Source organism: Neocloeon triangulifer, unplaced genomic scaffold, assembly GCF_031216515.1.
Source record: "Neocloeon triangulifer isolate White Clay Creek 2 clone unplaced genomic scaffold, ASM3121651v1 ptg000006l, whole genome shotgun sequence".
Classification (NCBI taxonomy): domain Eukaryota; kingdom Metazoa; phylum Arthropoda; class Insecta; order Ephemeroptera; family Baetidae; genus Neocloeon; species Neocloeon triangulifer.
In genome coordinates, this window is record NW_026775549.1 from 1,593,197 (window position 1) to 1,619,485 (window position 26,289).

Below are 26,289 nucleotides of genomic sequence, written 5' to 3' on the forward strand. Positions count from 1 at the left end.
ACCTTCATAACAACATTAGCTGATAAGTAGTGATAAAAATGTAGGGGGCTAAGCATAAGCAACATTTTATTCCAAAGAGAAATTAAGGAGGCATCTAGCTTCACAAAGCATAAATCGCCAGGGTTGGCAAGCCTGATTCTGCCATGTTGATAAAAGGGTTGGGTTAGAAATCCACGCAATATTGATCGATAGTAATTTTGGAAACCTTTTTCTTGCCGCTTGAAAGCGGAGAGATGCGCTTGAAAAGGATTAATCGATATTTTTAATCGCAACTTGCTTAACTCCGATATCAGGGCACCCATTGCTGCACTACTGCACCTGTCAAAATTCTTACAAAAATTATTGAAAAATGAGCACCGTTTCGAAGGCTGAGAAGGAAAAGCAAAAGCTAATCCAGGACAAGTGCCAGTCAATTTTGAACGACCTCTTGAAGGATGAGGACAATAAATATTGCGAGGACTGCGATGCGAAAGGTAAAATTTTGAAATTAAATACGCCCCTATAAGAAACGTTATGATGAAAACATTTCCTTTATAGGTCCCCGATGGGCATCCTGGAACCTGGGAATTTTCTTGTGTATACGTTGTGCAGGGATCCACCGCAACCTTGGAGTGCATATCAGCAAAGTTAAATCTGTTAATCTAGATACATGGACCCCTGAACAAGTTGTGGTAAACATTTAATCATTACAAATCTCTGCTACTTCGAAATTATCAAGGACAAATCACAAATCTTATTCTTCCCAGAGTCTGCAGCAAATGGGCAATAGTCGAGCCAGGGCTGTGTATGAAGCTAACCTTCCTGATAACTTCAGGAGACCTCAACATGACTCATCCTTAGAGTCTTTTATTCGTGCAAAGTATGAGCAGAAAAAGTACATAGCAAAGGAGTGGGTTCCTCCACCTTTGCAGAAGGTTAACTGGGATAAGGAAATCGAAGAGAGCCGCAAGAAAAAGGAGAAGAAATCTTCGTCTTCGGCTACAAAGGTAGCAGCTCTGCCAACACCTGATGTCTCCAAGAGTCCAAAGCCAATTCGTGCCCCTGAACAAAAGAAATCGGAGCCTGTTGCACCAATTTTGGTATCTAACACAACCTCAACGACCTCTGCCTCTGAAGATCTCTTAGGGCTTGGTAGAAATTTTATTTAAAAAAAACATTGATTTAATTTTTTTGCCCTGCAGATGCACCTTCGTCAGAGGGCAATGATATTTTCTCGAGTTTTTTGAGTGGACCCCCATTAGCATCTGTAGCCGAGGCTCCTAAAGACGTGGGCAAGCGAAGTGAGGAAGAGGATAGCTTCTTCAACCAACCTACGGTGGACAAGAAACCACTGACCAAAGATTCGATCATGGCCTTGTACGCCCAAAATGCTCCTGCCCAGCAACCACAATTCCCTGGAATGAGTAATTTTATAACAATATATCATTGAATATTTTTTCATGCTCCTTTTGTCTAGTGCCTGGCTTCCAGCCACCTCAGCAACCACAGCAGTTTGCTCCGATGATGAATCAAATGAATCCCCGATTTGGAAACAACCCATTCTTCAACCCTGCATTAGCGCCCGGGGGATTCCAACAACAGGTATGCATGCATCATAAAAAATAGCGTTTCTTAAATTGCACTCATTGTGTAGAAACATTTCTCATTCACATTGTATAATTCAATTATTTATTTGCTTTTTCTATTTACCTTAGCCCCAGCAATCCAATCAACAAGACCTTTTGTTTGATTTCTCATCGCAGCAGGTTAATTTTATTTATTTTATCATTACAAATCATAAATTAAATACACGAATGTTACATCAACCTCATATTAACTAATTGATCAAATTTCAGCCTTCACTGCCTCAGCAAATGGGCCAACTCAATCTTGGAAACGCCCAGCAGCCTCAGCAAGGAATCAACATGGGTCCCTTTGGGTCAGCAGGAGGTGCTACCCTGTCCACAAACTTGTGGCAGTGATTTTTGTTATTTATATTTACATTCCAAATTATTATTATATAAGGGTTCATGTCAAACACTGCTGTTTAATTAAATACGCCTCCTTTTCGGTGTTGGCACGGGTGTGGAAGAACGAGAGCTTGTTGTCGAAACAGCAGGGCTGGTGGCTTTGCTGTCACTGCTGCTCGCAACAGAACCTCTTGTTGGTCTCTTGGTGCCTGCCATGGTTGTTGACAAACTTCTCCTTGCTAAAAAATAATTTATATAAATAAGTTTTAACTTTTCATTGAATAACTTTACTGGGAATAGGCGACTCCTCCTTCGTAGGTTTTACTCCGCTTCTGGTCTCTTTCGATCGGGATTGCTGTTTGACATCAGGAGTGCCCAAATTCTTCAACTCCCTTGGTTCTTTCTTTTCCTTAGGCGTCTCGGCCTTCTTTGTGGAATCCTTCTTTTTAGGCACGATGACTAACTTGTTTTTGACAGATTTGGGGGTCTCCGTGCTTGCAGGCTGCTGAGGTGTGCTGGAATGTTTCACAGGCTTCTGTGTCTTTTGGGGAGTTTCTTTTGCTGGCTTAGGGGTTTCCTTCTTGGTGGGCTCCTTTGTTGGAGGCTCTCGCTTGGGAGTTTCTTTTTCTTTTACACCCTTTTTGCTCTTCTTTTCTACGGTCGTTTCTTCCTTCAGCTTCTGCAGACTGGCGAATTCGCTTGGCAAAGAGAAGTCGACTTCCTCATATTCAATAGGAGACTCCATCTCATCCTAGATTTTTACAAAACAACAAAAAAGTTTTTAAAAATGGTCAGCTGATCAAAAATAACTTACATACCAGAGAAATAAGATTGTACATAGATCCTAAATGCTTCCAAACGGAATCAGAACTAATGGGTTTGTTCATGGTCGAAGCCATTTTTTCCACAATAAGTGCCATTTTAAAGTGTTTGTGTAATCCTACAGAAATTATATTAATACGTAAATTACACAGTAAATTATGGTGAAAATCAATATAAAATTATTTATAAATTTTGACGTACCAACGGGCCTGTTGTTCATCACCGCCGTGAACAAGCTCAACTCGCTGAGAATGTCCCATTTCATTTCTTCGTCGTCTTTATTCTCCTTAATTTTTGAAGACATTTTCTGAAAATTCATAAATTTCTATAAACGAAAACAACATTTAAATGTTTCATTAACTGGAAAATGCATGCTAAACTTAAGAAATAATTAACAAAATAAATTTGGACAGATCATTGAATTATCGACATCGGTTCAAAAATCTTACATATACATATTTGAATTTAATTTTTTGTATAACTCTCATTCAAACGCCATTTCTCCACCTTTCAAATGTCTAATCAGGTGCAACGTTCAGTTAATATTTTCTCACCTATTGTACCAGGAAATTCAAAATAAAATTCGAAACTTCAAAACATGAATCCTCAAGCAGAAAACAACCATCAACAAAACTTCGCCTCGCCGGCCAGACAAACAAATGCAACACAAGTGCACAACATAACGGAGTTTTTTTGCTACTATATTTATTTTTTTTTAATGTTTTTTGTATTTTAATTATTTTAAAAAAACAAAAAATACATATGTAATAATAAACTACATGCACGCGTAAAATTTTCCTTCAAATACTGCTAAATTGCAATTAATTTTTCCTCTAAATGCTCGGTGATACCAATTATGTTGGCAACAATGAGTATTAAACATTCAACTTTTCAATGGAAAAAAAGCGGCATCGCAATGGTAGCAGCCAAAGCAGCAGTGCGCTGTTTGCGTTATTTGCGATTCAAATTTTACAGACAAAAGACACTGCCAAATCTAGCCAAATCCAATAATCGAGAGACAGCTCAGATTTTTTTAGGGATGAAGCATGGAATTATGTAAATAATGAAATGATTAATAATGAAAAAAAATTATATTTTTGCTAGGGAATCTATGTCTTTCAAAGTAATACATACATTTATTTAAGCCCCCGCACATCCCAAAGCACTGTCCCAAAAAAAAACTTTTTAGTATTTTTACAACAAAGAAAAGTTCCAGAACTGCTATTTATTTTGTTTTTCAATTTTGTTTAATTTAGAAAGCCCACGGAATATTGAAATTATTGCGTCTAAAAAAAAATTTAAAAAAAAAGCGAGAACGCACAAACAATTTTAGAAGTTACCTTAGCGTGAAAGGAAAAGGATGCATACGTATGGTGGGCAATGGCATAAGAGCGAAATTTACGAAATTTAAAAAAGCTGCAATTAATATTTTGAAAGATTTAATTATTCTTTCTTTTTCTCCTGCAATCAAAAGCTTGCTTCTTTAAAACAGAGGTGTCACAATTTATTTTGTTGAAAGTTGAGTTTTTTTATTATAAAATTCAAGCATATTTCTGTGTATATCTTTTGCAATTTTTTAAAGATAAGCCATTATAGGAAAAAGAATACAGAGGAACCAATTTTAATGAAGTTAATTATTATTGTTGCTGGTGGATAGGCCTTGGGCGACGACATCAGTTATTAATTTTAGTGCCAGCCAAAAAAAAAAAGCATCGAAAGAAACGCGAGAACCGCTTGCTCACTTCTTGAGCAGCCTCGCCCTCTTCTGTAATCCAGATGTTTGAGTAGAATGGCCAAATCAGAGTGGCCCCTTTTGGCCCTCGGTGAAAAAAATAAATCTGCGTTATATATTTTATGCTCGCACTCGGCGCGGCGGCTCTAAAGAGTAAAACGCAAAAGTGATCTGAGAAAATTCACCTGTCGGAGTGGCGGGGCGGCGGCAGCGCACCAGTAAGTCCAATGACCCCTCCGCTCCCCTCCAGCAGCTTCTGTCATTTTTTGTCTATTTTGTAACAAGTTTCTCTGCTTTTTGATTTTATTTCTTGGCTGCCTCTCAATAAAAATTGCCGCTCCATGTTGAAATTCGATCTGGCTTCTCACAACAAGTTCCTCTTGTGTGTGGATCGCAGGACTACAACTTTACTCTCATGCATTTAAAACAACCCTTTTTGCCTCGTCGACTTGAATATCACTGGCTTAAATGTATATAGCTTCATTTGTGTTCTCATTCAAGCACTCAATGAAATTTGTGTCGCTTGTCGTATTATGGTGTCATTTTAGTTGAAGAAAATTCAATTTTTCTTTTATTCTTTATCCCTTTTGGGAAAGGCACCAGCGGTAGCAGACAGGCCTGTTAAATCGCAAGCGCCGATAACTTGGATTCTCCTCTTTCAGATTTATAAAAAAAAACAGTTTATATATTTAATTAATTTATAAAAAGCATAAAAGAGAGTATGGGGCACAGGTTTTTACCGCCAGTCAAGGGATTAAACATGTGTATTTTTTAATTCAGTAATAAGATTTCGAGAAATAGTCTAATTTTGAAAGAGGTAGAGATTGAAAAATAGTTTAATTACTTTAAGTCTTATTAACATATTAAACCTAGATAACGTTATAAAAATATATTTAGCAATAATTCTTGTGATGAATAATTGATATTTTTAACTTAAGCATAGAATTTAATTTAATTTTATCAATTTTATTATTGATTAAATTGTTGCTTTGAAAATTTGATAAAAATCCAGTCATTCACAGAGGAATTTTCCAAAATTTCAGGTTGAAAAAATGTATTCTGCTGCCATTTTTTCCTTTAAAATTGCTCAAGAGGATAATTTTATATAAAAAAAATGAAATAAATTTCATTCATGGGTTTCTTCCTCCGTGGTCAATAGCAAAAAGGAACCCAAGCTGGGCGCGCACAAAAACAGGTCTCTGCGGTCTGTGGGAAATGCGCACCTTACAAAGCAGCCCACTTGAGCAGGGATGTAATATTCTCAGAACCTCCATAGTACCTCCCCTGGAACGAAATTTGTCTGGAGGGAAAGAAAAATACAAATATATAGGCGACGCGACTTTTGTATTCCAAACTGAAACCCGCCCTTTGTGAGCTGGAAAAGAAAGCCCCTTGATCTCTGGGATAGCATTAAGAGGCGAGTAGATCGTTTTGAAAAGCCAAGTGATAAAATAAGTAAAAATATATGGAAAGAAAAATTGCTGGTTTAAGTTCAAGATTTTGTTTTTGTATAAAGTAAGCTGATGAGTGACTATTCTACACAAGGATGAAGGATGGAAGAAGTTCTTTGCGAGAAATTTAGGGAATTGCTATTAGAAAATATGATATAAAGAATTTAATTTGAAAAGTCAACAAATACTTGAAGCGGACTCACAATTTAAATTATTAAGCCTATAAGAAAATATTAATAGATGTGTATTTATGTATTATTATTTAAAATATTATTACGGTGAGTTGAATCTAAAAGTCAGCTTTTCCTCGATGATTTTTTAATTGTTTCAGAAAAACAATATACTGGTCTAGTATATTATGTTGTCAAAGTTTGCCGATCCCCATTTTGCGCAAATTTGCTAGCAAAACAAAAAACGCGATAGGCGAGCGAACACACCTTGAATCTCTTGTGACGAAAAAAAATTAAACATCCCTTCCGGCCAAAACGGGCTAATACCTAAGGCAAACTATAGGCTGAGATAACGTTAGCAAGAAATAAAATCGTAAAAAGAAGAACCTCTATATAAAATATAAAGTATAATGTAAATGCGAGAGAGGCGGCGGCCTGGGCAACCTGTTCGTGCGGTCACCCTCTCGATCGCCCGCTTTTGCCGCCGCAAGGTGTTTTTCGTGTATCAAAGCAGGGGAAGAAAGGAATTTTTTGGTTGTTGTTACCTGGCAGGCAGGCTGCAGCGCGCGGCCCCCTCTGCCGTCGATGCGCGCCTCCCCCCTCCCTCCCTCGGCGGTGTTACCTGGCCGCGAGTTGCTTTTTGTTAGTCGAGTGAATAATGTCATGGAGGATGCAGCGGCCAATATGATCGTGCAGTCGCCCTACCTGTGCCTCCTGTTCCCGGTGACCGCCGGCCAGCAGGGTCCCGCGCTAGGCTCCGACGAGGAGGAGATCGTCCTGCTCACCTACGTGCTCGTCGACCCCGACTGCAACAAGGTGAGCACCCCCGAGCCAGACCCACCACACACCTCACTCACCATCCACTTACCTGTTGATTGCGCCGCCGAGAGAGAGACGCCATTTTGACCGCACGTAAACGCGCTTTTACGGACCGGTTCGGCGCCTTCGCGCGGCGCCACCACTTTTCCGACGCGGCTCGTTAAAGTCACACAACTTAAGATTGATTCGGAATTAATTTTAATTAATGCGAGTTGTCTGGAAGGTGCGGGAAGAGGGGCAAAGTGACATGTTTTTTCGTCCGGCTCTCTATATTTGGTCACGATTTTAATCAGTTGGTTTTGCTGAAAATCATCTGTGAATTTAAATTGCGGCAATGCTGATTTTCGGCCGGGCATTTGTGCATTCAGCCGGCACCGTTTTCGCCGGACTGCCAATTTAAATTTCAAATGAAAAACCAAGGCAAAGCCAAAAGGGGCGGAGCCAGCACATCTCATCTGTCTTGGAGGAAATAATAATAATACAGCGATAAAAAAAGAGGAAAAATGAATTTCTGAAATAAATCAAAAAATGACGGGAATTCGAAAGGAATGCACTTGTTTATGGTCTTTCGCTCCGGCGGCAGTCAATAAATTTCGGCATGAATCGTGTGTGTTGGTGCCGTCGGGTGTAATCTCCCTTCAGAGAGGCCTCCGCTTTTTTTTATTGATGGGAAAAGTGATTTGAAATTTCAAATGGGGGAGGAACAAAGAGGCGGCAGACACCTGCGAGCGAGCTGCACGCATTCAAGTCTCCCTGTGGGAAATAATTGCGGCTCATCTGCTCGTCCTTCCTAGCCATGCAAGTGTGGTTCCTTTTTCCGCCCGCGATTTCCATTCGCACCTCCTTTCTTTAAGGCATTGCGCGCCGATAAGGAGAATAGGCCGCGGCCGATAAAGCGCGCACCGTCGGGCCGCCGCTATTATTATTTAAATGCGACGATCGACCGACCGACTGTGTATGCTAATCCAAGGGTTTCCTGTCGAAAGGGCATCGCCGCGAATCGACACCACGCTGGATTTATTATGCACCTTATCACGCTGCTATTTCACGTGTTTACTTTTTGTCTTTTTTTTTTTTTTTATCGCCGACCCATTCACGGAGATGATGATAACAGTTCACTACACACGCGCTTCTGCGGTGTTCTTTTTTTATACACAAAATGTTCCTCGGTCTTTATCAGTGTTTTCGAGCGTTTTCCCACACATTTTTCGCCGCTCTCATGCACACCGAAAGTCATCAGACGGCTTTTCATTAATTAAAGTTTGCCTGCAGCATTACAGAGAAGACGCGAGAGTCATTGAACCAAACGGAATTTTAATTAATTGATAATAAACAAATTAATCCAAAGACCCTTTTATTTGGCAACGGGGTTAAATTAAATCAAGATAATAATTATTGCACGTCTGACATAAAGTTTTGAGCTTTGACTGCAGCAAAAACATTGAAGGTCGCCTTTACAGGTACTTTCAATTTTCACTTAAAATGTCACTGTATTTTATTTTAACTTTTCTCAAGACATTTCCATGTTCAGCTATATTTAAAACTCGATTTACTTTTAAATCTTTTTTATCAAAGCACAGAATTATGATCAATTTTCTCCAAGGGCAAGGTTTGCGTATCACAACAGTAGGTAGAAAAAACTGTTTATATCCAAATCATGTGGAACGCTCGTCATCAATCAAAATTTTACTTAAATTTTTGCAATGCGCGCAGACCTTGTTCAAGGACGAAGGATGAAAAAAATATTTTTTTTTATATTTTTGCTTAATTTTTACATGGAATTGTTTGAGAATAAAGCATTGTTGCAAAGAGTTTTGATGAAAACAGTTTTAGTTAAAAGAAAACCGTCTGCCGCAGAAATCCTCTTACATTAAAATATTTTGAATATTTATACATTTGGTTAAAAATGTTTCATTAAATCAATATTAAGATATACTTATTCCTGACATTTTCTTTATCTGTTTTCTTGATAATCTTAATGGACATGTGCATTTTTAAAAAGCAAAATCTCGTAGGCTTGCATAACCAGTTTATTTATTTTTCTACGATGCAGCTCAATTGCTTTTATAATGTGCGGTCAATCAAGCTGAACAAGTGTTATATAAATTTATTCAGCTACTTCGCACACTGATGCATCCTTATAAATAAAGTAACACTCAAATGCACTTCTCCAGATGACTAGAAAGCAGAAAGTGGTGTATTTGCATTTTTAACAATAACATTATATCCACTCCCCTAATCGAGCAAACCAAACCAATAATTCCTGAATGGTTCTAGTGATCGCATTAAGTGTGGCTGCTTAAAATGGCATAAATTAAATTCACTTTATCTTTTACTTGAGATTTAAGCAGTTTTAAAAATAATTCAGAGATAACTTTTATTTAAAATTTCTTAATTTTGCCCTTTGGTGCGCACGAGTTGGCAACCAAGTTATTTATTAACTCGGAGACCTTTACGCTCAAAGCTGAAATTTTATTTCTCTTCTGCATCCTCGGCCAAAGTTGCCGGTTGCCGCTCAGATATGCAAATGCATCACGCATGTAGCCGTAAAGCTAATTATCATCCGTTTCGCCTCGGTTTCAACTTTTTTTTTTAATCCCGTCGAAAGCTTTCTCAAAGCCACCGCAGCCTGAAAATAAAATCGTTCGGAACGAAACAGGTGGCTGCGCGCTCTCCACTGCAGACCGAACTTCTTCTTGTGTGCACACATCCACTCTCAACCCGTTCCTCTGCTCTTTTGGAGAGAGAAAAAAATCTGACGCCGTCTGTTATTTGTTTGATCGCGGCACGAAATTTGCTGCCTCATTTATCTGCTCTCGCGGCGGCGGAGAAAAAACCCTTTTACGTTTTTTCCATCGCCCGCAGCTGTGCAATTTAAAATAAAACTCGGCTTTTTTTGTTCTCAGGTGGTCAACATCCAGCAATATGTGGTCAAACCGCGGACGGCGGACATCAACGAAAGCATCCTGTCCGAACAGTGTTTGGCAGAGACGACGCTGACGGAGGCCGCGGTAAAGGCGGCCGAGCCCCTGGAGACCGTCCTAGCTAAGGTGAGTGGTGCGCCGGTGCTCAAGTGGGCGTCGCCTGGCTCGACCTTCGCCTGCCTACCTGCACACCGCACTCACACTTGTGTTAAAATGGCGTCCGGCATTATTATCTCTCGACGAATTAACTCCAATAAAACTCCCTAATTACGTCGAGGGCCAAAGCACTTTAAAATTTAATTTTAATTGTGATATTTTTATATTTTTGTTTAAAGTTACACCGACTAGTCTCTAATTTTTCTTTTCTTTCCTAGGTAATTTATTTTACTGATATGGAAAAGGAATGCCGCTTTTGTCGTCCGCTATCGCGCCGAGAAAGGTAGCAGGCTCGGGAGGGACAAAGACCGGGGGATTAGGCCAGGGTCAGCCAGGCTGTAATAAAATAGTCACAAAGCGGAGAAGGCGATTGAAAAGGAAAACGAGCGAAGAGAACGAGAAAGAAAGACGTTGGATGAAATAATAATATTATACATTTCGGGTCTGGGGCGGCGGTGCGCGAGTTTCTTTCTTGGCGCTGTGGAGCGTGACACAAAGTGAATTTGGCTTGGTGCTTGGATTTTGATGTTCCCGTGTGTGAGTGCGGTGTGCACTCGGCCTGCACGACAACTCAAGGACGCGCCGAATATAAAAATACACAGACGCGTTCGAAAGAGCTAACAAAGAGCATTCTGCGCTAACTTAGTTCGCATATGCACTAGCTGGAACCGGGCCTACAATTTTCTGGTCACAGTTCGCAGTTGCTATTTCTGCTCTTATCCTTAAAGTTGAAAATAAATCTTATGAAAAGGAAACTTGCGTTTACAAAAAAAAAAAAAAAAAAAAAAATATGATTTCCATTTTTGATTCAAATTAAATCGCAAGAGTTGCAGTTTCTTAATTTATACGAACGTTTAAAAATAATTTTTAGCTCTTGTTTTTTGTCTACAGTCGAAACAAAAGTCTCTTTTGTGCGGCGAACTCTCTTGATTTGTTTTTCCAAAATGCAAATTTTTTGCCCCAATGCCCTTGTATGGAAATTTTGAGAAACCTGTCTCTGCTTCTTTTGTAATGTCCCGTTCTTTGAACAATTCCCGAGTCGTACAAACCGCCGTTCCGCAGAATGTCCGTCGGCGACGCGCAGGTTTCTTCGTAAAAGGGCAGTTGGCGAGGATTTTTTACCTTTGCGCGACTGTTAAATTGCGAGCGGTTTTGATTTTATTTCATTATTAATTTGAAATGTGTCCGTAAACCAGTTCCAAACCGGATTTTCCAAAGCCATTCACTCGGCAACAGTCCATGTCGGTGGCGCGGGCTGAACTTGCAGAAGATAAAACCGCCTTAATTTTTATCATCGCCACCTGCCCGGGGATGCGGGCGAAATCTAAAAAGTCAAAGAACCCTCGCTGCTTAATGTGCATTAATAAATTTATTAACCCCTATTCGCAGTTTGAGTCGTACGCGAGGACCTATCTGTTTGCGGGCGAGCGGCCGCGTGGCATCGAGTTCATCGCCGACGGCCAACTTGCCCTGCGACAATGCCTGCACCCCGAGGCGTGCTCCAAGAACATCCAACTGGCCGAGTTCTACGAGAGCTTCTACGACCTGAGGAAGGAATTCTGCGCGTTTTATCACGCCGAGGAGATCCACTCAATCAGAGCCATGGTTGAATGTATCCTTTTTCCATCGCATTTATATTTTTTAACATCGGCAACTACGCCGGGTTCCACTCCAGTGCCGGCGCCGTTGCCACTGCATGCATCACTTTTGGCTCGCTCGGCCTCTAATTTAAAATTAATTAAATAGAAAATATGTATATAAATTTGGTGGTTCCTCGTCGGACGGTTTCTCGAACCTGCCCGGAGCCCCGTGATGATAATTTTTGGGAATTTTTCCAACTCGCGCGGAGAGACGGAACAGGTTTTTGTCTAAAGCGGTGCTCCGCTCGCCAGGGGGAGGTGGGGGGCCGCGGTGCATCAACTCGCGTTGGTAATAATTTCATAATAGGCCTCCGAGATACCGGCCGAGCTCGACAGGTGGATTTCCTCTCGAGCTCACCTGCCATCTGAAGAGCGGCTCGATTACTACTCGCGAGCACCGAGAACCAAAGCCGGCTTCTTTTTCATTCAGCCCAGCTCGTGATGTAATCACGGCCGCCGAGTTTAATTACACACCGCCGGCTGCTGCTCGGCGCTTTTTCTCGCAATTATTATTTCCCATTTTACGATACATAATGCAGCTCGGTCGGCAGCACAAAATTTAATTCACACGCAACGCCTTTAACTGCGCTGCTCGGAGGAAAAATGTGGCGCTGCAATTATTCGGAAGAGAAATATTATTAATAAGGATGTTTTGGAAAGAACCGGCGTTCAAATTCCTCAATAGAGAAATCTAATCGCGTTAAATTGACTTGGAGGAAAATACTTTCAAATTTAATTTTAATTAACTATAATTATGAAATGAATCATTGAACGGCTCAAGGAATCGCGCTGATAAATTGCTCTTTGTTTAAAATTAATGTTAATCTCAATTTTATTTTTTTTACTTTAAAGCTTATTTTTGGTTGACATAAGAATTAAATAAACAAATATATTTCCACATACTTTTAAACTATTTTTATAGCCCGACAGTGAAATATCTTTTGTATTCCGGAAGAAAATTATTTCATAAAATCAATTTGCGATTGAAAATTGTAAAGTTAACTAAATATTCAAATTTTTCTATTTTATTATTTGGTCAAATTGTCAATTAAATCTGACAAGTTAAATTTTTATGGGCTATCTACAGTGTTAACAATTTTTTTTAATGAAATGCAAAATTGTTCTTTAAATTAAGTCGTTTAATTAAGTTTAATAATACAATTTAGCAATTTAGGAAGAAATTAAAAATAATGCAGTTCAAGCAATTAGAATATCTGAGCCTCACACTTTTCCCTTTTATTTTTGTTTATGTAAATGAGGCGCCTCATCACAGACCATTTGAGTGCACAATTAGGCATTTTTATTTGCAACTAAATTTATTGCCTTTTAATTAAGTAAGCCTCATTCTGCTTACTCATGCTCAATCAAAAATACACAAGAAAATCAAATAAGCGATGCACATAATTATATTTTGAATTGTACATACGCGTGACTCTGTTCAAACAAATTCTTGGTGCCGCGGCGCTCAATGGTCGTTAACTTTTATTATTGGCCGGCGTAGGAAATGAGCCGTAAAATCGCTCCCTCGTTTCTGTGGAATTGTTCAATTCTATTTTACGCACTCGGAACACAATAAAAATATCAGTATGCATGTGGAATTCGCTTCTTTTGGCCCGCGGCCGTTTCGGCGACCCGCGCATTGTCTTTCGCTGAATGTTCCTTCCTGTTGGCGCTCCCACCCCAGCCGCGACCCGACGCCTCGCTCGACCTTTGGAATGCCACCCCCACCGCCACCCCTCGTTCTTCTTCCGCGTGCAGCACTAGTTGCGAGTGTTTTTCTTTCCGCTTTCTGCCGTCTTGTTTTCGAACCGTCAGCGCCTCCGCTGCTCTGCCCAGCGAACTTTATGTTATTTTCTTTCACTCGCGAGACGCGCGGCCTGCAAGTGTTGACCTAGGGTAAGTGTCTCTTTGCGTATTTTCCTTAATTCCTAGCTCAGATCTGCAAATGCTTCCCAATCCGGATCTGGACCGGATCGAGTTCCAAGCCCGAGAGGTCCGCAACATGTTAAGTCTGGTTTTAAGGCTGATTGCAGACGGTAATTACGAATTATTTATGCTAAGCCACGCTCGGCAGCCGGTCAGCGAGTCGGCAACATGTGGGTGCTGAGATTGGAATAAAAAAAAAACACAATGATGGAAAATGCACATCCGCCCTAAGCGAAATGCATATTGTGCATTTTGATGCCCTGTTAGTTCGTTGTTGTCGAGGCTGCAGTTCGGTTCAGTTTGTTTCAAGCTCTGTGGACTTTATTATTCCAAAAATTATTCCAAATTTATTTGAAGTAAGAATGCTTGCAATAATTTCGATTTTTTTAAATTATGAGCTATTTAACCATTGAAGTGAAATTTATTATTATTTTAAGAATTTCGCATTTTAGGGGTTTCAATTTTTGCAATTTTCTTGATGATCATTTTTTAATTGTTTTATTCAATAAGTTTAATTCTTTCACTTTAATAATTCCAATTTACTTGAAAATATCTTTGTTGCCACGCCGATGAATTTTGTTCCCCTTGCGCCGTCCTTGTCAATTTTAATTTCAAGCCGAGGGTTTTAAGTGTTGCTTAGTTTATGTAAATAACAATGACTCCTGCGCCTCACGGCCCGTCATGTGATGTGTCCTCTTAGCACGGAGGTGTTAAATTTTGTCCTCTTTCTCGCATGTTGCAGGCCACAAATTCGAACACCCAGAAGTGATAACAGTGAGATTGGAACCTGGTATATGGTAAGTCGAGCGAGACCTTCTTTTCTTATCTGGGGCTAAGGGTCACTCTTGTGATAATCTCTCTGCTGCCGATCTGTACTTTTATCTCTCAATGTTTGCTTCGAATCCTTGCTCACCACTCTCGAGGGTAATTTTGATTTTCGATCGAGCTGCTGTTGGTATGTGAATTCGACTAGCAATTAATTTTTCCCCGCAAAAATGCGCTTGTTGTCGTAATTCCCAAGAATCACACTGCACTCGGTCTGTATAGTTTCCTTTCTCACTTTGGTGTCTAGTTGCTCATGTCCTGCTGATTGTGCAGAGTCAGCACAAGTAATAACGAAAAAGCCATGGGAACGAAAATGCATCACGTGGCTGCACACTCTTCACTTTTTTGTTCGGAAATTTCCCAAGCCCGAATCTGATCGGATTTCGGAGCTTCTTCAATTCACGCATCCTTTACCACAAATTATTTATTATTTTGCAATTCCATTATCGGTTGAAAAAAAAAAACTCACGGAATCGCCGGTGTTCTATGCCGCCGCCGGTGGTTTGTGTTAAGTAACGCGTTTCTGCTGACAATCACGTTTTAACCACGTAATTTTTTGCTTGATTGCAGCTCAAAGAATGAAGAGGTAGACTCCAACTGTGTGGTTCGTGCTCGCGGTCTTCCCTGGCAGTCGTCAGACCAGGATATCGCTAAATTTTTCCGAGGCTTGAATGTGGCTAAGTGAGTGATTTGTCTTATGTTAATTGTCGTTTGTCCTGAAAATTTTTAGTTTAATTTTTGTGTCCATTTATGAAAATGGTATCTTTTATTTATTATTAATTAAATTGTTGCAAAATATTTGGTTTGGAAATAAAAAATATTTATTAAAAATTTATTTGATTTAGTAAATATTTTTTTTTTTACATTATAATTTATTTATTCAAGAGAAAATAATTTTTATTAAATGTTGGCGTTGAAATTTCCAGAGGTGGCGTTGCCCTTTGCCTAAGTCCACAAGGAAGAAGAAACGGTGAAGCGCTCGTCCGATTTGTAAGTCAAGAGCATCGAGACATGGCCCTTAAACGCCACAAGCACCACATAAACAACCGCTACATAGAGGTCTACAAGGCCAGTGGCGAGGACTTTGTCAATGTGGCCGGCGGCAGCAACAACGAGGCCCAGGCCTTCCTCTCACGGGGCGGCCAGGTCATAATCCGAATGAGGGGTTTGCCGTACGACTGCACTGCCCGACAGGTGCTCGAGTTCTTTGACTCGGGCAACAACCCGTGCTCGGTGCTTGACGGGGAGGAGGGCGTGTTGTTTGTGAAAAAACCTGATGGACGCGCGACAGGCGACGCATTTGTCTTATTTGCTCAAGAGGAGGACGCCACGGCTGCCCTCAGCAAGCACAGGGAGCTGATTGGCACCAGATATATAGAACTGTTTAGAAGCACTACAGCTGAAGTGCAGCAGGTAGATTTTTTTAGACAGATAGATTTATTTTGTATATATTTTTTTTTAATTTTAATTTGATATCAAATTTTTGTTTAGCTGAAATTTTCACTTTAATTTCTTCATTTCTATTGATTTTGATATTTATTTGATCAAAATTTAATTTAATTTTTGTTGTATTATTATTTTTCTTGTTTTAAGTTTAATATAACTGATGTACTAAAAAGTTTTTCTTTCATCCAGGTGCTTAATCGGTCCATGGATCCAAAAACGTACGAGCAGCAGCAACCGCTGATTGCACAAATTCCCCAAGTGCCTCTCCTTCCACAACATATAATAACAAGTGGAACTCGAAAGGACTGCATCAGACTCAGGGGCCTCCTGTACGAGGCTCAAGTAGAACATATTTTGGAATTTTTGGGCGAGCATGCCAAGAATATTGTCTTCCAAGGAGTGCATATGGTTTACAATGCACAGGTTTGTAGTTGAGCTTTCCGTATTAGTAGAAAAAAACATATTAGCTTTTGTTTGTAGAGGTTTTGAGATTTTTCGCTCTCTACTTCTTTGATTCTTTGAATTTTTACATGCCAATCGTAACTCGAGTCAGGGCTTAGCATTAGAGGACTGTTGTTTAGTACTGTTTGATTCGATGGATTAACTCTGAACACAGGGACAGCCGTCCGGAGAGGCCTTCATACAAATGGACTCGGAGCAGAGTGCCTTCCTGGCTGCCCAGCAGCGCCACAACCGGTACATGGTGTTCGGAAAGAAGCAGCGCTACATCGAGGTGTTCCAGTGCAGTGGCGAGGACATGAACCTCGTCCTGACTGGCGGTATCCCGGCCCAGAAGGTCCTCACCTCGCCTGGTATGTCCCCAGGACCCTGGGACCCGAACATGCTGCCTCTCAGGCTGCCCGAGGCCCCCACCCCTCTGTGGTCTATGCCCTCGCCTGCGTCGCCCCCCATGGCCCCGCGGCCGCCCGCTCTCATGCCTGCCTTCCCCCCTCAAATGCTTCTTCTCAACCCTCGCCTCGCCCTGGCCGCTGCCCAGCTGCAACAGCAGCACCAGCAGCACGCCGTCCAGGCGGCCGCTCTGCAGCGGCACGCGGCCCTGCAGAAGCTGCAAATGACGGCCATGTCGAATCACAATCAGTTGGCCCAGATGGGTCTGAAGCGCTCTTGGGAGCAGGCATTTCCCCCCGGGGCGTCGGTAGCCCAGGTCAAGCGCCCCACTTACCCTCAAACCACATTCCAATCTCCCCCTCCGCCCCAGGCCCCTGTTGCTGCTCCGGTGATGTACCAACAGGGTCCGCAGTTCTATCCGTCCATGTGATGACAAAGAGGCCTCTTTTTTCCGAAAGCGCGGCCTTGCTCTCTTAATTCGCAGGCGGGGGTAGATTTGCAAATTCAAACTCAGTGCATGTTGGGCAAAGTCCTCGGGCTGGTCGGATGACACAGTACATATTATTATGATTTTGATTTTTTTGCTGGTAGTGCGGGGCTTGCCAGGTGTAATCGTGTTGATTTTTATTTTATCTCCCCATTTGCAAATCTGCCTCCGGAAATTGGATTATTCAAATATTTTATGTTCTATTTTTGTAGCCCTGACAATGGTGTGGGCTTCTTTTTTTGATCATTTTTGTACTGAGAAATAAAACTCGTGTTAACTCATTATATTACATGGTTTGGGCTTTATTTTTATTTTTAAGTGTCTTTCTCAAAGTGCTTGCTGGCTGCTGCAGCCCCTCATCAGGTGGGTTTGGCTTTTAAACAACTGCATGCTTATCACGGCCCCATATCTGTCTCCTGCTTTTGTTTCGTTAGACCTGTTTTGGCACATAACAAATTTTTATCAGCCATCACTGGTGGAGGCCCAAATTTCACTGTACAGCAAGGGAAGATCCACCATTCACGCAGAGTAACATTCGTGTTCGCGCTTACGGTACACGCGGCAGGGCTGCAACTTGGTCACCAGCCAAATTCTGCACGTCCTGCCGCTATTGAATTTTTAATTTTGGTGATGTTGGATCTTTCGATTTCATTTTTGTGTACCTTCAGTATTGCGGCCTTCAGATGCCATATTGGGGCAGGTCTAACTTTTATACAAAGTTTGCAAGTTTAATTACGTGGGTTTAAGAAATAATAAGGCAATAGTCTTTAAAGAGTAGTGGAATATTTGTGGAGTGTTTTTCAAACAATGGCCTAAAGTGTAAAATCCTTTCAAGTTAAAAAAGTTTCAAATATTATGATGTCGCTTAATCTTGGAGTTTTGGTTTCAAATAAAATTGGTCCCTTATTGTATGTGTCTTCAATCGCCTATGTTCACAATTGAGGTTATTGGGCTTACATTTCAAGTGCAGCACTGTAGAGAGCATATAATAATCAAAGTGTCTACCCACTTGTACGTATTACACTTTTAACTCACACTTGGCTGAAAGGTGATAAAAAAATCAAATCAAATTTACACACCTTGAACCTCCTTTTTCAGAATCAAAGAAAGAAAAGGCCCTGACCCTCAATCGTGGACATCCCCATTATTTTTTCTCTAGATTATAAATTAGTTTCTCTATTCCGAAATGAGGATTCTAAAGAAAATCGTCATTTTTTCACAATTGACGTGTTTTTGCCCTGGACGAATCCTCGTTTCCTGCTCAGGGTGGCGTTTTTCAGTGTTGTATGCGTTTCAGGTGCTGTGCTGCCTCCACCGTACGGCGCAGCCGGTTTCCCGTACGTGCCTCAGCCGCAGCCGTCTCTCATCCCTGCGGCCACTGCGGCCCCCCTGACGCCGAGGGCGGCGGCTCCAGCCTTCGGCTTCCCTCCGATCTTCTACTGGCCATACCCGTCGCCGCCGGTGAGCCCGACCTCGTACTACGCCGGCGTGCCACCCCCGCCGCCTCACCAGGCTGCCCCCACGCTGGTAATCATGAACGGCCTGCCTTTCTCGGCCACTCAAACTGACGTGCTCAACTTCTTTCACAACTTCCCTGAGGTTAGGGGCTGACACTCACTCACTGTGCTTCTTGCCACGTTGCACCCCCAGACTGGCGTCCAAGTATGAACTTTGGGGACAAATTGGTTTAGGAATTAAGTCGTTAATATCAAATGGAAAGTCTCTTCTAAAATGTTTTTACAAATCCAGGCTATATTTGAGAGGAATTAAGCCGACGTCGCAAAATCAAGTAAGATCTTGGGATGATAAAGCCATTTTAATACAGAGATACTTTAACAATTTTTTTATGAAAAAAAAAATACATTTTTTTAATTTGTGCCAGTATTTAAAATAAAATAGCTGCTGCATGTTGCTCATTTGGGATTTTTATGAATAACTTTCTTGTATTGACTTTTTAATGCTTGCCTTGATTGAATTTGTACCGATCCGCATTTTAACAAGCGCAGATTTTGCCCCCAGATCACCCAGGACTGCATCCAAATGCAACGAGGGTGTGACGGCCGACCGACCGGCGAAGCCATCGTCGCCTTCCCCAGCAGAGCTGGCGCTGAGCGTGCGATCCTGGAGAAGAACCGTCAGAGCGTGGGCAACCGCTATGTCGAGTTGTTCATGGTGTAAATACGCGAATGAGAGTAAAAGCAAAATAAGAAGAAGTGCGCCCAAGTACGCGTCCGTACTGTACATAACTCTAGCAACAAAGATCACGCCTGTCTTCCTTAATTTTAAGAAGTACAAAATTCATGACAGATTTGAAAACATTGAAAAAATACAAACGAGGCCACGTCGCGTTGAGTCACCAAAAATGAAAATCCTAGTCTGTGCACCGCCTTTGTCTTGCTTCGCCGCTCAACCAATACTCCAAAAAAAATAATGAACGGAATCAACTTGATTGATTGCTATTATATTAATTTTTCTTATATCCCTGTGATAGCTGGAACAAAATTCACTATCCCCAAAAAATGGTCGGAGATCTCAAGTGAGAGAGAAAAAGAGAAGGATGGATATCGAGTGCAATTTATTTTGATGGCCCCCACACTGTCTAAAGTGCACTAATTTTTTAAAAAGAATCGTATATTGTTGTTACTCACATAATAACTATTATTATTATACTATTTTAAATGAATTGCTATTATCATTATTGTAGCCTACCAAGCTATGTTGTTCTAATAAAACAATATTCTGCTTTTGAATGTTAAATTACGAGGTTCATTTATTCCATATCATCAATCATAAATAAATTAATCTTACATATATAAGCTTGTCAAAAAATCAGATGCATATTAAAACCAACTTTTAGTCAAGGAGTTTGTACTTGCCAGCAGCAGAGCAAGAGATAACGAGGTGGAAGATAATGGCTATGAGCACGACCAAAAGTACGAAATACAGGACCACTAAAAATAGCGAGCCCGATCTTTCTGAATTGCGTCGATCTTGAGATTCGGCTTTTGGAGTTTGCTCGGATGATGAGGTCGTATCAACGCCACAAGTGGTCATGTGCTTCTTGTAGCAATTAGGCTTCACATAGGTTTTCTTGCAATTACGACACACCAACCTTGGTTTGCTGGCAGTTGCGGGTGGCGGTTTCATCTTTTCGGGTTTGAGGGTTTTCTTCCGAGCTCTGCGAGAACCATCATTATCTGCAAATGTCACATTTGCAGACTTTTTTCGGAGTTGGTCTCCTCTTGTTTGCATTTTTCCCTGGAACAAAGAAAAAATTGATTTTGAAAAGTTCTGTAACTAAAAAAAATCTAATTTTCAAAAATAAAACTGAAAGTGGAATACACCAACGCAAACACACACACACACACACACACACACACACACACAAACACTCTCTTAACAATTAATTAAACAAAGTTAAGGATCATTTGAATTTACTGAATTTTATATTTCAGACACCATAAAAGTATTTATTTTATATAAAACACATTTTTGGTAATATTTTAACCAACTAAAAAAAAGTGATATCTAGATTTTTGCCCCCAAATATAAGTTTATTTTGAGCATAAAAAAATTAATCTCTAATACTGCTATAATATTTTCCTTAATTTAAATTTAACAAGCATATGCCGAGATTTTTTTAAGGAGTAATGATAAACCTGGTTAAAAATAAAGATTTCAGTCTAAAAATCTCACCTCCAGAAGAATAATATGATCAATCGGGTGAAACCAGTTCAGCAGTGCTTAAGTTCAATTTAAATTGATTTCAACTCTGGCAATGCGCCGTTGTGGGACAAGTTCACTTCACCGGGGTTATACCAGCACTGCACTCACTGACTCACTTAACAACACAAACTAAACAGGTGACAACAGGTTGCAAGTTGCAACCTGTAGAAAGTATGATGACAGAAGCAAAAGGGGTTTCTCCCTTCTGCTGAAAGCTACAGGGGGTGCGCACTGCGCAGGCGAAGAAATATATTTCACAAGGTGAAATCATTTGAAGAAACTCGCGTTTCCCAGAAAAATAAAATGTTGAATTATTCTTTCCAGATTGCAGACTGATTTTTAAAATAAAAAGCTGAAAACCTTAAAAAAAACCCCAAAATAAGAAAATATTATTATGTGAAAGTTTGTTAGCAAAAATTTAATATGTAATTTTTAGAAAAATTTCAAACAATAAAGGTTTTTTTGAATTAACAAGAAACGCATTTTATATTACATAATTATATATTTTGTATTTCCTTTTCATCAAAATGATAAATTCAAAATATCCAGCATTTCAAGTATTGATGATCGATAAGATAACACACAAAAAAGCGAAAGGCGTCATTTTATTTAAAAAAATTGTTCTGGAAACAAAAAATTTATTGACACACTATTTTATTAGGCAACAAAAAAGTAATTAATTTCCTCGAATCATTGCACTTTTAGGAGTTTTTCTTTTATCGCAAATAGATTGGCCCCGCAGTGCAAAGAGTAAACTGCAGATAATAATTGCAAACTGAAGGTTCCAGACGTTCAAGCCCCTTATCCAAATAAGAAAAGAAGCGCAATATTGCCCGGGTTGATAAGCTAAGGGGTGCCTCTCAATATTTGAGAGACTTTAATCTTATCTTTGCCGGGCCCTAATAATTGGAAGAAGTGGTGGACTTTGGTGGGAAAGGCGCTTATAAAAGGAACCCTGCCACCCTACAAAGATTCATATATATCAAATCTGAAACCCACACCATGTCTCTTGCCGACGTAAGTTCTATTCTATTGAAAATTTTTTATACATAAATTTGTTAAATTATCAATTTTTAATTAACAGCAATTTGCCGATACCGCCAAGAAGGTTGCTGCCTTCAAGACCGTTCCTGAGGAAGGTGTCTTTGCTGAATTCTACTCTCTCTACAAACAGGCAACAGCTGGAGATTGCTCTGAAGGTATTAAAATCTAAGTTACTTATTTTCACTTATTCAAAAATAAAATATTGTCAGACGTATGAATAAGAAAAGTTTTGTATGAACATTAATTGTTTCATTAAAAATTTTGGTCGCAAAAAAAATAATTTTCATTTTATTGTCAGGCGCACCAAAGGGCAGTGACTCGCTCTCTGTGGCCAAGCACAATGCTTGGGTGGCTCTGAAAGGCACCTCCAAGGAAGATGCCATGAAGAAGTACGTCACCAGGGCACAGGAGTTGGCGCCAAAATACCAGAAGTAATTTATATTTAACAAAAATTTTATTTGATCAAATTTGTGAGTCAAAATTCTCAAACTTTCTGTGAAAGCTTTTTACTATTAATAAATATAAATTTTGAAACCTATATTCGCCCGATGATTTTAATTTCAACATTCTACCACTTAAAGTTTAAGTATAAAAAAAACTCTTAATTATATAATTCAATTTTATTTCACTTTCATAAAGCAAATTGAAAAGAAGCGATTAATTTGAAATTGATAAGAAATGTTAAGGTACATGCAAATTTGCATGATTAATTACTTCATTGATTATAAAATCAGACAGATAAAGAAAATTTGGGAGCACTTACAATTAGTAGAAATGTCAAAAGTTTTGATAACGCTCTATAATGTAGCAAAAAATTATATGTACCCAACATCTAAATATAAAAGTACTTGAGATTATCATTCCCACCTGCACTTTATACGGACTCAAGATCCCCAGGCATGGGCATGTGTATGAGAGCAGCTAGTAATGGCGCCTGCTGATGGGCGCCTTTAACGACCAGCACCCGCACAACTCCTGTCAGGCCTGGAGTTGTAGAAACATATCCAACGAACGTTTCCATTTCAAAAGGAAACCTGGGCACCAGAAGGGGAACCTAAATATTGAAAAGAGGAAAAAAATTATTAAATTAAATTTGAATATTTTCTTTTAAATCATTACTTTGATGAAAGGCCGGTCAATCTGATAGATTTTGGTGTCATAGTGAAAGACAATGGCAAGTCCGATCATGGCATCTTTTTCTGCCATATTTTCAAGTTCAACAGTCAGTTGGAAGGTTGGGCCTAGACCTCTGACTTGAGCGGCAAGTCGTAGGGGTTGAGTGCTTGAGATGGGGTTGCCTGATAAAGACCCCGAAAGAGCTGACTCGCAAGACCTGGCCACTTTTAACCTCAAACGCAGAAGATCCATTTGGAAAGCGTCGTGAATGGCTGCAAAATAAATTTTAAATTATACCAAAACAAGCTTCAAAATCTCCAACCTTTTGCTCCTTCTCTTTCTCTGACGGTCTGCTCGACGAAGAGTTTGGTTTTCTTTGGGATTGGCAGTGGCTGAGAATCTTTTGCACCAACCTGCTCTTCCGCCAGTTTGAAATTAGCCGTCCTCCTCAAAATGTGCACCATCAAACCACCATCCTCGGAATTAACCACCAGGCAGTGCTCCCCTTGGCCAAAGGTGCCACAAATCAGCGCCGAAACAGGTCGTGGGGTGGCGATGGTGTCAATTAATTTTCCTTCCGAGTAGAGCTGGATGGATCCGTCGATTAGTCCAACAGCGGCTGCCCAGGTTCCATGCTGGGGTAGAGGCACGGCGGTCAGACACCGGACGATCCCTGGCAGGTTGATGCACCAGGTCTCCTTGCCCTTCTTCGTGAACCACCGTAGTGTGTCATCCATCAAGGCGACGACGACCGCACTCGGACTGATGGCCAGACCCAGAGCTTGGGCGGCAAGTTGGGTCAAAGGTCGCGCGTCTCTCCAGCCACGCTTGACCTGCACCAGCTGCCGGTTCCTGCAGGCGACCACAATCCGGAATTCCACGTCTCGGAGGCCGACTGCCCCCATGAAACAAGGCACTCCTGGCACTTGGATGGTGTCCAAAATAGTGAAGGCCTCCGAGTCCAGGATGTAAATGTGTCCGCTCTCGGTGCCAACAACCAGACAGGTCACCGCGTCGTCGTCAGGGAGGGACTTCTTCAGGGTTGTCAGGCAGGTGATTGAGGTTTGACGCCTGAGAGGTTGATTTTTCTGATCCTCAATGAATTTCTTCCGCAGAGCCGCTTCTGGTAAAGAGAGGAGTTGCTGCGACCTGGCGGTGAGTCTGGAAAATCCAACCTCTTTGCTAAGGCCGTTCAGCATGTCCATCAATACGTCTACCTCAATATTGCCTTCTTTTGCCTATAATAATTATAAAATTTAAAAAGGGGGAAATTTTTTTTAAATGAAAACTACCTGAGCCCAAACATCTTTCTCGACAGATGAAATGTCCATTGGAGGCAAGGAAAATTTGAAGTAAGGCCGCATATTTTTGTAAATATAAATGTGAGGACCACTGGCAACAGCCACAGCTATAAAATTTGTAATAAATTTTACTCAAGAGATTTTAATTGAAAAAAAGTTACCAGGTATTCGGGGCTGAGTCAAGTCCATGTGAAACGCAGCAATAGCAACTGGCAAGTCCAAAAGAGCATTTTCAGCAACTAAGGACGTTCCTCGATAAACCTGATCCAAGATGTAAACAAAAATAATAATGAAACTCTACCCCTGCAGTTGGATATTCTAACCTTTAACTTCGCCTGAGATCGATTTGTCAAAAATTGTCCATGGTCTGCAATTATGAGTCGATGGTCACCATCGGCATTGAGGTCAGCCAGTGCCATGCACTGGCCAAAAGTGTGCACCCCTGCCGAAAAGTCGGCATGGGCTTCCAACCAGTTTTTCGTCATAGCTATGTGGACGAGATGATAGTTTGCATTGGAGGTTTTGGACGCTATGGTTACCATGGCAACCAAACTACAAACATTTAATACCACATAATAAAATATTATACTTTTTTTAAGAGGAAGCAGTTTAAAAAGACAAATGTTTTATTGTTATGTAATATAGATGATAAAATTAATTTTTAATACAATTCCTATTTAGCTTTGGGGCTACAGACTTTTTATGCAATGTAATTCGAAATTCGAACAAAAAATTCAATCACAGCAGTCTCGTTCAATGCCAAGTTTCGAACCTTGATTTTTTGATAAATATTAAATACAATTAATTTTGCCCTTCGTTTATCAGTCTCTGCCTTTCAATGTACATGCTGACGCGCACATTTTCCATCTGGTGGTACTGACACAACTTGACCATGGCCAGAACGGCTAATCCGACCCAACTTGCCCACAAGGCCCATGCTCCAAACTGGAACAGCAATTTTCACGGTGAGTCCCAAAACTGGCAAAGCATGCGTTATTTTGTTAAAAATACCTGGGCAGTTCCCATTTGGATGTAGAAATTAATTGTGTTGATTTCGTCCTTCTGATCGATGTTGTTGCCGGCTGCTATTTCACACGAGGGGAATCTCTCGGTCATGTCTCTACACCAAGTAATGAAGCCAAGAGTGACAATTAAAGCCGACGCTAAATTAAGAAGACACATAGCAATGGAGACAACCACATCTATAAATGCTGACAGAAAGGAACTGTAAAAAATAAAAATTAGAAAATTGTTCAAGAAAAAATTTATGTTTAATCAACCTGTCAGTTCCTCTGTAGTAAAACACAGACATTCTGTACAGTTGGATGACGCAGATTCCAAAGACCAGGACCGCAAGTGCAATGGGATAGCTGCAGAATCCCGTGGAAGCCCAGGTGACGTTGAACTGGCCGTCCGTCTCTTGCCATTTGCCAGTCGAAAACAACAGACAGTGTCCCCTAAGATTAGAGTGAAGAAAATTTTTTATTTCCAGTGACTCTATGCATATTTGTTGTACACTCACTTGAAATCATTTTGGTGAAGAGACATTGGAACTGCAAGACAAAACGAAAGAGTGAGAGCGACTGAATAGCCAGCAATTTGGCTCAACAGCAAAATATTCGTCAGCTCCATTTCTCGACTTTGATGCCTTGCTCTCCGTCACATTAGATAATTCTCAGTCGTGGATTACTGCGTAAAACTATTAGGGCTGAAAAATTGCATAAAATTTGCTTGTTTATTGGCAAATTTCATTGCAAAACGTCACTTCTTGGTCACTTCGGACACTTTGCTGCTCATTTGCCGTCGCCCAACAAAAACAATCCTTTGCCAACCTAACCGAAGTTTCATACAAGCTGAAGAGATTTTCTCAGATGTCAGGTATAATTTAAATATTGTTAAAATAATA

At 40.5% G+C, this 26,289-nt stretch overlaps 6 protein-coding genes across 16 annotated transcripts; 3 read left to right on the plus strand and 3 right to left on the minus strand.

Moving 5' to 3' along the window:
- The first annotated feature begins 152 nt into the window (after window positions 1-152).
- Window positions 153-2,017, plus strand: LOC132194118 (stromal membrane-associated protein 1). Its single transcript, XM_059615206.1, has 7 exons — window positions 153-473; window positions 538-671; window positions 747-1,131; window positions 1,182-1,403; window positions 1,457-1,581; window positions 1,695-1,745; window positions 1,836-2,017. Exons 1-7 carry the CDS (start codon window positions 350-352, stop codon window positions 1,959-1,961), a joined length of 1,167 nt encoding a protein of 388 aa, XP_059471189.1. The 5' UTR covers window positions 153-349; the 3' UTR covers window positions 1,962-2,017.
- On the minus strand, window positions 1,721-3,432 carry LOC132194119 (uncharacterized). The gene is made up of 5 exons (XM_059615207.1): window positions 3,326-3,432; window positions 2,973-3,078; window positions 2,768-2,889; window positions 2,241-2,700; window positions 1,721-2,188 (listed from the first exon to the last, which is right to left on the minus strand). Exons 2-5 carry the CDS (start codon window positions 3,073-3,075, stop codon window positions 2,031-2,033), a joined length of 843 nt encoding a protein of 280 aa, XP_059471190.1. The 5' UTR covers window positions 3,076-3,078; window positions 3,326-3,432; the 3' UTR covers window positions 1,721-2,030.
- Window positions 3,433-6,775: 3,343 nt separating this feature from the next.
- On the plus strand, window positions 6,776-19,953 carry LOC132194396 (RNA-binding protein fusilli). Of its 9 annotated transcripts, XM_059615644.1 has the most exons (13): window positions 6,776-6,940; window positions 9,850-9,993; window positions 11,413-11,635; window positions 13,601-13,699; window positions 14,332-14,386; window positions 14,985-15,095; window positions 15,341-15,827; window positions 16,050-16,283; window positions 16,477-16,672; window positions 18,494-18,723; window positions 18,801-18,858; window positions 18,946-18,985; window positions 19,203-19,334. In XM_059615644.1, exons 1-12 carry the CDS (start codon window positions 6,788-6,790, stop codon window positions 18,954-18,956), a joined length of 2,001 nt encoding a protein of 666 aa, XP_059471627.1. In that variant the 5' UTR covers window positions 6,776-6,787; the 3' UTR covers window positions 18,957-18,985; window positions 19,203-19,334. The 9 variants fall into 9 exon arrangements, 7 of the variants coding, with proteins under 7 accessions (XP_059471627.1, XP_059471621.1, XP_059471626.1 ...); XR_009441539.1 differs by having other exon boundaries at window positions 18,801-18,985; window positions 19,216-19,340; XR_009441538.1 differs by having other exon boundaries at window positions 18,801-18,985; window positions 19,203-19,335.
- On the minus strand, window positions 19,686-24,925 carry LOC132194397 (Bardet-Biedl syndrome 1 protein). Of its 3 annotated transcripts, none has more exons than XR_009441541.1 (7): window positions 24,707-24,925; window positions 24,545-24,644; window positions 24,375-24,490; window positions 23,405-24,320; window positions 23,086-23,354; window positions 20,856-23,020; window positions 19,686-20,454 (listed from the first exon to the last, which is right to left on the minus strand). XR_009441541.1 is itself a non-coding variant. In XM_059615646.1 (7 exons), the coding sequence occupies exons 1-6, from the start codon at window positions 24,923-24,925 to the stop codon at window positions 22,841-22,843; spliced, it is 1,800 nt and encodes a 599-aa protein (XP_059471629.1). In that variant the 3' UTR covers window positions 19,920-20,454; window positions 22,834-22,840. The 3 variants fall into 3 exon arrangements, 1 of the variants encoding a protein (XP_059471629.1); XR_009441540.1 differs by having other exon boundaries at window positions 19,688-20,454; window positions 20,893-23,020; XM_059615646.1 differs by having other exon boundaries at window positions 19,920-20,454; window positions 22,834-23,020.
- On the plus strand, window positions 21,803-22,504 carry LOC132194399 (acyl-CoA-binding protein-like). Its single transcript, XM_059615648.1, has 3 exons — window positions 21,803-21,939; window positions 22,007-22,121; window positions 22,265-22,504. The coding sequence occupies exons 1-3, from the start codon at window positions 21,925-21,927 to the stop codon at window positions 22,399-22,401; spliced, it is 267 nt and encodes an 88-aa protein (XP_059471631.1). The 5' UTR covers window positions 21,803-21,924; the 3' UTR covers window positions 22,402-22,504.
- Window positions 24,926-25,007: 82 nt separating the features above from the next.
- LOC132194398 (transmembrane protein 179) lies at window positions 25,008-26,203 on the minus strand. The gene is made up of 4 exons (XM_059615647.1): window positions 25,906-26,203; window positions 25,664-25,840; window positions 25,395-25,608; window positions 25,008-25,328 (listed from the first exon to the last, which is right to left on the minus strand). Exons 1-4 carry the CDS (start codon window positions 26,013-26,015, stop codon window positions 25,185-25,187), a joined length of 645 nt encoding a protein of 214 aa, XP_059471630.1. The 5' UTR covers window positions 26,016-26,203; the 3' UTR covers window positions 25,008-25,184.
- Between the last annotated feature and the right edge of the window lie 86 nt (window positions 26,204-26,289).

What these genes read in the sequence shown, in the direction of transcription:
- LOC132194118 (XM_059615206.1), top strand. Translation starts at nt 350, where the DNA reads ATGAGCACCGTTTCGAAGGCTGAGAAGGAAAAGCAAAAGCTAATCCAG. An exon ending in GGACCCCTGAACAAGTTGTG is followed by an intron (nt 672 to 746) that starts GTAAACATTTAA and finishes TATTCTTCCCAG; the next exon opens with AGTCTGCAGCAAATGGGCAA. An exon ending in CCGGGGGATTCCAACAACAG is followed by an intron (nt 1,582 to 1,694) that starts GTATGCATGCAT and finishes TATTTACCTTAG; the next exon opens with CCCCAGCAATCCAATCAACA.
- LOC132194119 (XM_059615207.1), bottom strand. Translation starts at nt 3,075, where the DNA reads ATGTCTTCAAAAATTAAGGAGAATAAAGACGACGAAGAAATGAAATGG. An exon ending in GATGAACAACAGGCCCGTTG is followed by an intron (nt 2,890 to 2,972) that starts GTACGTCAAAAT and finishes TAATTTCTGTAG; the next exon opens with GATTACACAAACACTTTAAA. An exon ending in GGAGGAGTCGCCTATTCCCA is followed by an intron (nt 2,189 to 2,240) that starts GTAAAGTTATTC and finishes ATTATTTTTTAG; the next exon opens with CAAGGAGAAGTTTGTCAACA.
- LOC132194396 (XM_059615638.1), top strand. Translation starts at nt 6,788, where the DNA reads ATGGAGGATGCAGCGGCCAATATGATCGTGCAGTCGCCCTACCTGTGC. An exon ending in CTACAGCTGAAGTGCAGCAG is followed by an intron (nt 15,828 to 16,049) that starts GTAGATTTTTTT and finishes TCTTTCATCCAG; the next exon opens with GTGCTTAATCGGTCCATGGA. An exon ending in GAAGGTCCTCACCTCGCCTG is followed by an intron (nt 16,673 to 18,493) that starts GTATGTCCCCAG and finishes TATGCGTTTCAG; the next exon opens with GTGCTGTGCTGCCTCCACCG.
- LOC132194399 (XM_059615648.1), top strand. An exon ending in AGCTGGAGATTGCTCTGAAG is followed by an intron (nt 22,122 to 22,264) that starts GTATTAAAATCT and finishes TTTTATTGTCAG; the next exon opens with GCGCACCAAAGGGCAGTGAC.
- LOC132194397 (XM_059615646.1), bottom strand. Translation starts at nt 24,925, where the DNA reads ATGGTAACCATAGCGTCCAAAACCTCCAATGCAAACTATCATCTCGTC. An exon ending in AGAAAGAGAAGGAGCAAAAG is followed by an intron (nt 23,355 to 23,404) that starts GTTGGAGATTTT and finishes TTTATTTTGCAG; the next exon opens with CCATTCACGACGCTTTCCAA. An exon ending in TTGACCGGCCTTTCATCAAA is followed by an intron (nt 23,021 to 23,085) that starts GTAATGATTTAA and finishes TTCAATATTTAG; the next exon opens with GTTCCCCTTCTGGTGCCCAG.
- LOC132194398 (XM_059615647.1), bottom strand. Translation starts at nt 26,015, where the DNA reads ATGGAGCTGACGAATATTTTGCTGTTGAGCCAAATTGCTGGCTATTCA. An exon ending in CTTCACCAAAATGATTTCAA is followed by an intron (nt 25,841 to 25,905) that starts GTGAGTGTACAA and finishes CTCTAATCTTAG; the next exon opens with GGGACACTGTCTGTTGTTTT. An exon ending in TCCAAATGGGAACTGCCCAG is followed by an intron (nt 25,329 to 25,394) that starts GTATTTTTAACA and finishes TTGCTGTTCCAG; the next exon opens with TTTGGAGCATGGGCCTTGTG.